Source organism: Daktulosphaira vitifoliae, unplaced genomic scaffold (genome assembly GCF_025091365.1).
Source record: "Daktulosphaira vitifoliae isolate Bord-2020 unplaced genomic scaffold, ASM2509136v1 Scaffold_1, whole genome shotgun sequence".
Lineage (NCBI taxonomy): Eukaryota > Metazoa > Arthropoda > Insecta > Hemiptera > Phylloxeridae > Daktulosphaira > Daktulosphaira vitifoliae.
The window spans coordinates 42,627,769-42,640,222 of record NW_026099572.1 but is presented as its reverse complement, the minus strand read 5'-3'; the positions used below and the strand labels follow the sequence as shown (position 1 = coordinate 42,640,222).

Below are 12,454 nucleotides of genomic sequence, written 5' to 3'. Positions count from 1 at the left end.
TTTGTTCTTTTAAGAAAAGGATAGAAAGGGTATCTAACTTTAATAAGTATAAGTTCTTTTTTAATTTCTGGGTTGAATCTAGAAACAAGGTTGATTTCTCAAATATTTTCAAAATGGAAGATTTTTCAGTTTATGTGGAAATTCCAATAATATTGATAAACAGTTATTCACTTGAACTATTTAAAATTAAAATTAAAAAATATAAACTGACCTAAATACTAGGATAATTAATCGAACTTTAAATTCTATGAAATTAAAAAATATTGACCAAGGCCAAGGCCAATACACGAAATAGAAAATCAATGTTTATTTTTTATATATGAATAAATACTTCAAATTAAAACTTATAACTTCATAAATAATATTTTCCTGTTAACTGATTAAGATAATAAGCAACAATTATTAGGTGTAAAATTTTCGATAAAAAAAAACAATGGATATTTACGGTTCAGTAAATTCGTTACTATCTTTGATTACATCAGAACAAAACAATCTCGCCCCTCCATTTTAATGATAACGGTGTTTATATTTTGTCAGCTGATTCAAGATTACAGATTACTGTACCTTTTTGTGGGCTATTTCGCAGTTAGTACCAGCTGATCTTTTTCATAATAAATTTAATATTTGTTCGACTAAGTAAGAGTAGTAATTTTACAAAAGGATAAACTTTGTCATAAAGGCCATCTAGGTTTTTCATGATGTTTTTTTTCCACCGAGGTCTTTATAGTGACATGATTTCTGACCAATAATTAACTGTATTTAGTTGAATAGTGTAGACATTAGTTTGTACATAGTAACAAAAATGTTAGCTCTAGACGTTATACCAGAAAGATCTTTGGGCTGCGAACAATGGGAATTTGTTTTGGGTAAGTATAAATGACCTACAAATTTTTCCTGATGCACTCTACACTAATATGTGAAGTGTAAAAATCATGAATATTAATGATTTTAAAAATACTTCTCCTTACAAATATATAATTAAAAGTTAGATTATATTTTATTAATATTTATTTTATAGCTTCAGGTTCATCAATTTGTGTTGTTTTTTTTTAATTTGGTTGTTAACATACAGTGGTGTATTTACATGGAGGACAAGTAGGGCAATTGCTCCCAACTTCTTCTCTAAGTGATTTTTTTGTTTTTTGGATTTTTATCAACCATACAAAAAACTAATAACTAATTATTTTTATCTACAACCTTATTATCTGATTTTCGATTGCTAGTATTTAAACTAATATGGTTAGAGCAGTGAATGGTAGATTATAAATTCTGACTATGCTATAATTTTCTTAATAGTTAATTGATAACTTTAATTTTATTAAACAAAAATTGAATTTAATATGCAGAAACAGACTGGCCCATTGTGGTACAACACAGTGGGTCGGTGTTTATTGTATCTATGATTTAAGGGTAGAGATACTATAGCCACAATTATTAACAATTTAATATTTTTTTGTACTTTATTTTCATATTTAACTTAAATGAAAAAAAACATTTTTTTTTATTTTGTACAACAAATAGTTACATAAACATATTTATAATTAATCCATAGATAAATAATTGTTTGAATGTTTAGAAGGGCTTTAATAATTTAAGCTATTTAACCAGGGAGACTTATATTATTTTAATTAAAAAAGTATAGGGATTTACATCATTGAGACCCCTGTAATGTTTGTTTAAATTATTAAATTTGTCTCAAATAATTAAATTGACATGCATAAAAAAAATAGATGCGGGCCAAATATTTTTCTAACAGTGTTGACCGACTACCCTTCAATTTGACCCTATTAATATGTCATATTTCAATGAATGCAATAAATATATTGTTGTTAAAAACTAAAAACCCTTATCATTTTTTAAAATTTTATTTGATACAAAATATTTATATACATATCATGTTTATACATTATTAAATAAAAGAGGTAATATTGATTATTATTAGTGATGGGCATTTTCGAATATTTTAAACTATCGAATAGTATACGATAGTTTTTTAAAACTATCTAATAACTATTCGAATAGTTTTTATACAACCGAATAGTTTATTTTTAGCATAAACTATCGAATAGTTTTTAAAACTATTCGAATATATTGTATAACTATCGAATATTTTTACTATTCAAATATTTTTTGAATGACTATCGAATAGTTCGATAGTTTCTATTCGATATTTCCCATCACTAATTATTATTAATTTTAATAAAAATAAAATCATTTTTATAATTCATTTATTTATTTACATTGTTTTTAAATTGTGAAAATAAAAGATTTTGTAATAAACAATATAAAAAATTTTCATGTAAATTGGCCTCTACCCTAAATCTTGGATACACCAACTTTGATTTTAAATAACGTGTATACAAATATAATTATGAAAATTATTTGTTCTATTTATTATTATCCACGATCTAATATGTAATTTACTAAGATTTTTTTATTAATAACTAATGATATTTATGTAAATGATATTAAAAAAAAGTGTTTTTATTAAATCAATAAAACTGTTTTATGGATGTAATACAAACATTGAGTTACATAGTTTTGTTAATTAATATGTTCAACTACTATACTCTTATTTATTTTTAGGAATGCATTTTTGTCAAGCAGTAGCTATTATCCAATCCCAAGTCGGTATTATTAAAGGAGTTCAAGTTTTATACAATGAAAAGGTACCATTTTTACAATTATTATTAATATATATCGTCTTTAATAAGTAAGGCAACAGGTTTTTATTGTTACCATTGTTTGTAATTGACCTGTTCCTATCTTTTTTAACACCTATATAAATTAATTTATCATTGACAACTAAATTTTTCCCAAAATAATTATGATCTTGAAAATTTTAGGTCCAAATAGACCTAAAAGTTTTTTACCATTTATATATCAAGAGATAAATACTACAAATCAAAGTCAAAATATCATTATATAACAAAGCACGGCACATCTTAGGATATCCATCTTTCAACTTTGAACTTTGAAAGAACAATAACAATTTTATAAATAACTACTTAAATATAATTAACCTTATTACTAAATTATAAAAAGTATTAAGAAAAAAAAATTGTAAACATCTTATGTTTAAATTTCATAGAAATTTTTAAATATCAAATTTATTATATATTACAGGCTAATGAATTTAGCTGCCAAAGCCTTAAATTTTAATTAAAAAACAATTTCAAGATTATCATTATTTTAGGAAAAATTTAGTTGTCAATGATACTTCAATCACCCTATATATATATGAGTTCAAAAACAATTTTTTAATAAAACTAATCTTATAGAATCCTCTTAAAGTGGATCTTATTTTGGACCTCCCACAAGATGGAATTCGATTTATATTTGATCCCATTCTACAGCGTTTAAAAGTAAGTAACACTTTTATAATTTTCTTATGAGTTTTCTAACTAAATTTTTAATTATAGATTATTGAAATTATTAATTTGAAAAACATTAAACTCAAATATTGGTGAGTATTGTATAAAGTAAATTTAATGTTTTTTTAATTAAAATTAAATATATATTTATTATTTATATACTATATTATTATCTCAGTGGTGTACTATTTAATGCTCCTGAAGTTATGCCTACCATTCAGCAAATAGAGCATACATTTGGTGCAACTCACCCTGGTGTATTTGATGCAGAAAAGCAAATATTTACATTAAATTTCCGTGGAATTTCCTTTTGTTTTAATGTTGATTCTAAATTTCAAGTAAGTAATTGTTTAATAATAATAAAAGCATTAACTTCAATAAATCAAGTGTTGTTTATAGGATTTCATAAATCTTATTATTATATTATGTATACATAATATTATATATTTATAAATTCTCTAAGCTAAGAAACTACCCTATAAAAATTAATTGTGTAGCTAGAATTAAAAATTTAAACAAATTTTAGTTTTAATTAAAATTTTTTGATTGTGATAATGTTCAATATTGATCCTTGACAAAGTTATTTTTAAATAACTTCAATAGGTATTATTAAAATGATTTTTAGAAAAATATTTAAAATTCTTAATTGCCCGATATTGATGATAATGATGAAAATAATATAGTTTTTTAGACAATTATTTTTTCATTTGGAAGAAGTTGAATGAAAGATTTGATGCCACGTTTGTAGTTTATTTAATGTTCTGTGTTGTTTTCCTTCATAGATCTTCTTTTTACACAAATTTACAGATATCTAGCTCAAATATTAGATACTTGAATTTTAAATTATTTTGGCATTTCAATATTTATACCTACTAAAAATAGTAAACACAATATTGAAAAATAATTTTAAATAAAATATTTGCTTCTATATTTATTTGGAAGGTCGAATGTTCTATATTGTCAAAGTAATTCCAGTATTTATTGTTGTGGTATATGACTGTTTATTGACATTATTACAATAAATGTTTAGAATTATTATCCTTCTAAGTTTCTACATTAAATAAATGTGTCTTTATCAATTACACTAATTTATCATTTTGTTTAATTATACAAATTACATGTAAATTTATATAGAAATATTTTTAAGGAGTGAAGTAATAAAGTTAGATATACATGGGTGATCAATAGTTTTTACAAGAAAATTACTCTACGTCTTCTTGTTTTTAAGTCAATAACAGAATGTCTGAACAAAAAAATGAAGAAAACAAAATTTTTGTTATTTTTTAAATTATTAAAAGAAATTTTATTTTTAAATTTGGTAGTCCTTTAAAAATTTTATTAATTTCTCTGTACTAATTTATTTATTAGTATGACATTAAATTATAATAAATAGTGTGATAAAAACATTTCTATATTACAATAATATCGTAATATTGTAGGAAAAATATCTTTCTTTAATTTATTTATTATAATTTTTTAATTTTTATTATTATTATTAATATAAAATTAATAGGCTGGAAGTGCACAATGTGGTCTAGGATCTTTACAGTTTGCTAATGGAACATCTCCAAATGTTAATAGAGTTATTATTTTTTCTGGGCATTCATTACCTGGACAAGATTCTCTAAATGTTCCACCACATCCTCTATCCTGTTATAAAGGACTAAGTTATTTAGAACGATTAGAAGTCATACGTGATCATAAAAATACCAAAGGATTTTCAATACAAATTTATTTAGAGGGTTCTGGTAAATAATTTTTTTATTATAACTCTTTTGTTATTTTTTTAATTAATCATTGAAAAAAAATTTTCTAGGTGCTAATCGAGGACGTAAAGTGTCATATACCCGGGAAATTCAATTTGGTATGTCATGTCAAGATGTTACTTCTTTGTTAGGTGCCCCATCACAAGTTTTTTATAAATCTGAAGACAAAATGAAAATACATTCACCCAATGTCCATAGACACATAACTGTACCACGACGTTCAGATTATTTCTTTAATTATTTAACTTTGGGTTTTGTGAGTTAAAAAATTTTATTAAAAATAATTATTGAATACTCATGAAAATAATTTTTTATTACTCAGGATATACTCTTTGATGCTAAAACTCACAAAGTCAAAAAGTTTATTCTGCATACAAATTTTCCAGGACATTATAACTTTAATATGTAAGTAATAAAGTGACCTAAAAAATAATTTTTATTCTATTCATAAATCACAATAAATCTTTTAGATATCATAGATGTGACTTTACCATATCCATAATTACAGAAAAATCAAAATTCGATTTATCAAATGACTGTAAAAAGTATTCAGATAAAAAAACAAAATCAGTTATTGTAAGTACATATACTAAGTGGGATGAAATATCTCAAAAATTTAAGCATAGTGAACGACCTGTAGTTTTAAACCGAGGATCATCTGAAAACTCTACGAACCCATTTGGATCTACATTTTGTTATGGTTTTCAAGATATGGTTTTTGAAGTTATGCAAAATCAACACATTGCTTCAATAACATTCTACCAAAATAACATTGAAGAAGATGTATGACGAAAACTTTTTGCCACAAAGAATTCAGTGGCAATAAAACATTCTATTAATAAGTTAACTTCATATTATCACTGATGCAGTATTTTATTAGTTGTTATATAAGAATCTGCAAAATACAAAACATAAATGTTATAAAGAAACAAGTATTATAAAATGTAAAAAAAAAGTGTATTTATTTATGCTGTAGAAGTGACAATTTTTTAATTTATTTATTTAGTTTTAATTATATAAAAATATGTATTTATTTATCTATTTAAAAATTATACAAATAATAGATAAAAAAATAATTTTCGTGTTTATATAATATTAGTTAGTAGATTTTTGTTACAAACTTACTATAATTTATTGTACATATTATTATGTACTCTATATACATTCATATATTTTTCTTGGTTTGCTTTATTTAAATTTTTAATGTACTATAATAATTTTAGGCTATGTTTATATTTTAACATTGTAAATAAATCCACTTTTTCAATTTATATTTTTCTTAACAATTTAAACTTTATGCTTAAAATTTTTAATTAGTTAATTTTTATCTAAGTAAAAGTAAATCCTATTTTTTGATCATATTTTAAAATTAAATCCATTTAAAGATTTATTTTATGATCTCAATTAATAATAAACATGACAACATTTATGCATTAAATGTATATTTTTTTTTTATCTCACAGGGTCAAAATTTCATTATAAAATACATTATTATTAATTTGTATACAATATTAAGTTATTATTAATTCATTATTACTATAGATCTATGTGATAGCTATAATACTTCAATGTATAACTTCTTATCTTGTAGATTATTTATTTAAAACTTTAGACATATATAAGTTGTAATGTATGATTTAATTTATAAAAATTCCAATCCTGTTACCATGATACAGAGTATTTTTGATGTTTATGACAAATAAGTAAATAAAGTATATAGTTTATGAATGCATTTTAATCATTTACATTTATTTAAAATATTCCTCTTTAATACATATTACTTCAGTTATATTAATTGTTAAGATTGCATTGTCATTCAGTGTTATTAAGCATTTTAATACTTGAAAAATATTAACAATTAATTTTACAAGTTAAAACTAGAGAATCTAAGATTATTCTTGTGTAAATTTTTAATCAAAGAAAATAATTCCATTCTACTGAATATTTCATTTTTAATATTTATTACATATAAATGCTATATATATAAATATTTTTTTAGACAATTAAACAGGAGATTCAAAATTATTGGTTATGATTTTAAACGTATTTTTTCTTAGAATAAATACGGATTTAATTTACAAATTTTTAATTTTTTCGTTATATTTATTTTGTACTCTATGTTCTATGATGTAAAATTATGTAATAATAATCACAATTAATTATTAAAAAGATAATTAGTGTTGTTGATACTTTTAGTATATAAAATTGATTAAAATTCAAAGACGTCATTTCAGATTTTATTCGGATAAAGTCGCTAACGGTTAATTTCCGAATAACTCGTACCAGAGACGCGTTATAATTGCAACAATTATTCGGAAGGATCGGTATTTTATGATAAATTATTTATTGGTAGGATTGATAGAACTGTGAATTATCAAAAACTATACTTTTTGGTATGTATATAATAAAGGAATGTTAAAAATTGGATTGATAAAAATACTGAAAAATTTTACTAAGGAATTATCTAGGAAAATAGAAATAAATAATAAATTTACATGGACGATACCAATTGTAAACGGAATTCCGTTTAATAATCAATAATAATAATGTTTTAACAAATTGAGATCAGCAACTGCTAATTGATACCCCAGTGCGTCGATAGCAAAGTATAAAATATAGTTTTTTTTAACTATATTTAGTTAAAAAAAACTAAAAAACACGCTTTTAAAGCACAACGAACTAAAAAGTTATAAATAATTGTTAAAATAAGCTCAAAACAATAATGAACGAAAAATACTAGTATTATTGTAAAAAAAAGCGTCGGGCACTCAACAATACGTCAAATAATTACGAATTGTAATTATTGACGAATCGAGTTTGATATGATAATTTGATATTGTAGGTTTCAAATGCAAAAGTAAATAATTTTACTTTGTAATTTATTAATTTTTAACTCTATTTGTGTGTGTTACTAACAGTCTATAATATTCCAAATTTTTTGGTAACATTTTTTGCTATATAAAACACAAATCTAAAAAAAAAAAAAAATGATTGTTAATTTCTCCTGAATTAACAATGGATTTTTACAATTATAAACAAATTTTATAATACGCTTTATTAAGTAGATCTTTTTAACAACTTTTTTTGATTGGTTTTATTAGTTAAAGTAAATCATTAAAATTAATTCAGTTAATATTTTAATTGTAGAATCTTTTTAAACACCTAAAGTTACTAGAAAATGATTACTATTATTTCTATTTAAGTTATCGATTACGATAAAAATCCAAAAAAATATTGAGCTTTTCTGATAAATTTACTATAAATAGTAATTATAAAATTTCCAGACTACATATTAATCTTAACGATACAATTTTTTTAATTCTCATAAAATTTTCTATTTATTGATGTTAATTTCAAACTTGTCAGTTGAGCTAAAAGTTATGGTTATAAATTATTTTTTTTTATTATAAAATTTCACAAAAATCAATTATAAAGGATTAAATATGTTATTTTCCTTATTTTAAACATATTAAAAATTAAAATCAGTATTAATTTAAAACAATTTTATTTTTGTTCTTAATTATTTTATCTTCGATGCGAAGCTGAGAAGGTATTAATTTTACTAAGATGTGTTTTTTTTTTATTAATTTTCTTTTTTTATGTCTGAACGCCCAATCTCAGCTTTCTCTGGATCGATTTTAACGAACAATACGTCAAAAGACCATAAATCGTATCTAGTCGAAGACATTACTCTCAAAAATTGAAAAAAATTCCCTCGTTCCTCGTAAACGAGGGAAATCCCACAAAAAATTACAAACTTAAAAATCGTTAATTTTTTTTATATGTAATTACTTATTTTTTAATAATAAGTAGTACTATTATAACTTAATATTGATAGAAAAAGTAGATAGATATTGCACCTTTAAAAACAGCACAAAAAATTAATTTAGAAAGTATATTTTTGTTTCTGATGAAAGTTTCTTGTAGTCCAGTGTATAAAACTTATAACTTTGTTATAAGTAACAAAAATGTTTTATTGAAAAGTATAGCATCAAGCCCTTTAAATTTTTATACGCGTTAAAATATACAACTGCTTTATTATTTTAATAATATCTCCGTAAAAATTATAATATTAAATTGTTGAATTCAACTTCATACTAAATTTAATTACTTTAATTATTATTTATTCCTATAATTATTTATATATATATTTATAATTATAAATCAAATAACTAATCGGGATAAAATTAAGAGAATAAGAGTTATTGTGACTTTTGAAATAATCAACCAATTTCTTAAAATTAAACAATATCTACAGATTTGCATTGAAGCGATTCTTATGATGGTGATTTTAATCACTGTCAAATATCATCTATACTTGTCCCAACTATGACACGTCCATTCTGTGCTACCGTTTTTAAATAATATTTATTAATGATTTTTTTTTTTTAACAAAACGTGTTATTTATAAAATTAAGGACTACGACGCAAAAAAAAAAATTGATTTACATTTATTATACTTATTTATAATATTATCAAATTATAATTGTTCATATTTTATTTGTTATAATAGTCATACATCATAAATTATATAAGTGTTCAAATAGTGGTTTATCTTTATTATACAATTTAATCAACATTTTTTTTGATTATCAATTGTTTTTATGAAAACTTATATAATTTAAATTATAAATGAAAATTCCCATAACTATTTTTAATACTAAAATTTCCAATATAGAAATTAAATAATTATCTAAATAAATGGTTTGTAATACGCATAGTAAATAATAATGATTTTATTTTGTTTACTTCCAAATGCAAATAAATTCAATTTTTTAGAATATCAGTTGCGTACATTAAAGACATTTTTTCGATATTATTAAGACACAAAACACTTATTATGACTAATCGTTGGTATTGAATATACAAATTAAGAATACTCAAAATTGGTATTTCGAATTTCGTTAATTATATTACATTTATTTATTATAATATACTTGTATATATGTATGTATATTATATTAAGGGGCGTGATGTAAAGTAGTGGATCATTCAATCCCCGTCTTAGAGTTGATGCTTAACTGCTGGTCCCTCCTCAGCCATAATGAGGTTGTACCTGGTCGACAGTCGGTGTAAAAATTCTGTCAAATCAATAAAGTAGAGTACCTCAAATAGTTGGGATAGAGACTATGGTGATGATGATAATGATGTATTTTATATTAATTTCACTCTAATATTTTTATTTAACAATTTAATTAAATGAATTTAGTGAAATCAGCGGCGTATTTAGAAAAAACATAATGACATGTTCATAGGCAGTGTTATGCTACTATAACAATTGTTCCTAATAAAATATTAATAGAGATAATAAAAATTCATGAAAATTCAAAGAAAATTATAAAATAGTTTAAAAGAGACTACGCATAAGTGTAATAAACATTTTATCAACTCAAATTTTGAAAATGTTTCGAGACGTCTGACAAACCAAAACCAACAAAAAACTAAAGAGTTATTTTAACTTACATTATTATAAAAAAAATAAAATGTTTCGACGGTTTATCTACTATAAAAAAATAATCAATGAAGCCAAAATTTCTATAAATTTTTTATATTGTGTATCACTTTGATTGAAGTATTTATTGGCTAATTTTTCAAAAGTAGCTTGCGTAATTAGTTTGACAAAAATAGATTATAATGCATAATTTTAACAAAACCCAGCACAGGGGGGTCGCGGCACAATGGTGACGTGGCATAGTTGGATCAAGTATAATGATATCTGACAGTGATTAAAATCACTATCAAAAATAAACGCTTCGATGCAAATCTTTAGATAGTGTTTAATTTTAAAAAAATTGGTGTTTTATTCCAAAAGCTACTTGATCTGCTGGTTCCTTATTAATATCTCGATTAAGATAAAGTATGTCGAATGAAAAAGGGTTTATTAAAAAATATTATTTCTCATAAAAAAATTGTGTGGATCCATAAACTTTTCAATAAGTTATAGCATTATAAAGTTAAATATTATATAAATAATAAAATCGAGAATTTTCACACGAAAATAGCATTCGGTAGCCATTTTCACCGTGAAGACAAGTCCAGAGGTCAAATTTTTTTTTTTCAAATTAAAGTACATTACTTTAGCTTTAATTTAAGATATATATAAAAGTGTCAGACCTTCCGGAACATTTTCAAAAGTTATGTTGATAAAGTAAATTTTTTGTGAAAAAGTTGTCATTTTAAATCCCCCCCTGTGGGCAGGTTAAGTGTCAGATTTACAAAAAAAATATACCAAATGATAAGTAAAGACTTCAAGCATCTATATAAAAAAAATTTATATTGATATGGTCATTTTTGAAAAAGTTAGAGCATTATTAAGTTAAAAATATAAAAAAAAATTATTTTACAAAAATCGTAATTTTTTATTAACTTTGATGTCAACTTTCACCACGAAGACAAGTCCAGAGGTCAAATTTTTTTTTTTCAAATTAAAGTATATTACATAAGCTTTAATTTAAGATATATATAAAAGTGTCAGACCTTCCGGAACACTTTCAAAAGTTAAGTTGAAAAAGTTCTACTTTCTATATGCATTTTTTATATTTGAAGCCCCCCCATATATAGGGAAATAGTCTGATTTAAAAAAAAAGTATATCCAATGAAAGATGTATATAAATACTACTTCTCATGAAAAAATTGTGTTGATCCATACATTTTTTGAAAAGTTATAGCACTTTAAAGTAAAAAAAAACCCAGCACAGGGGGGTCGCGGCATAGTTGTGACGTGGTATATTTGGATCAAGTATAATGATATCTGACAGTGATTAAAATCACTATCAAAAATAAACGCTTCGATGCAAATCTTTAGATAGTGTTTAATTTAAAAAAAATTGGTGTTTTATTCCAAAAGCTACTTGATCTGCTGGTTCCTTATTAATATCTCGATTAAGATAAAGTATGTCGAATGAAAAAGGGTTTATTAAAAAATATTATTTCTCATAAAAAAATTGTGTGGATCAATAAACATTTCAATAAGTTATAGCATTATAAAGTTAAATNTTAAAAAGTTATAGCAACATAATGTTAAAAAATGTAAAATATAATATCAAGAATTTTTTCACAAAAATAGCATATTTTTGCATACGGTAGTCATTTTCACCGTGAAGACAAGTCCAGAGGTCAAATTTTTTTTTTCAAATTAAAGTATATTACATTAGCTTTAATTTAAGATATATATATAGTGTCAGACCNTATAAAAGTGTCAGTCTTTCCGGAACATTTTCAAAAGTTAAGTTGAAAAAGTTCTACTTTCTATACGCATTTTAAAAGGTTTGCACCCCCCCTGTATAAAGGGAAATGGTCCGATTTTAAAAAAAA

The 12,454-nt window shown here is 23.1% G+C and overlaps 1 protein-coding gene across 1 annotated transcript; it reads left to right on the top strand.

Annotated features, from left to right (window-relative positions):
• Nucleotides 1-556: 556 nt before the first annotated feature.
• On the top strand, nt 557-6,872 carry LOC126893954 (PHAF1 protein CG7083). The gene is made up of 9 exons (XM_050664525.1): nt 557-866; nt 2,587-2,669; nt 3,282-3,365; nt 3,423-3,466; nt 3,553-3,712; nt 4,888-5,122; nt 5,191-5,396; nt 5,463-5,545; nt 5,611-6,872. Exons 1-9 carry the CDS (start codon nt 803-805, stop codon nt 5,927-5,929), a joined length of 1,278 nt encoding a protein of 425 aa, XP_050520482.1. The 5' UTR covers nt 557-802; the 3' UTR covers nt 5,930-6,872.
• The last annotated feature ends 5,582 nt before the right edge of the window (nt 6,873-12,454 follow it).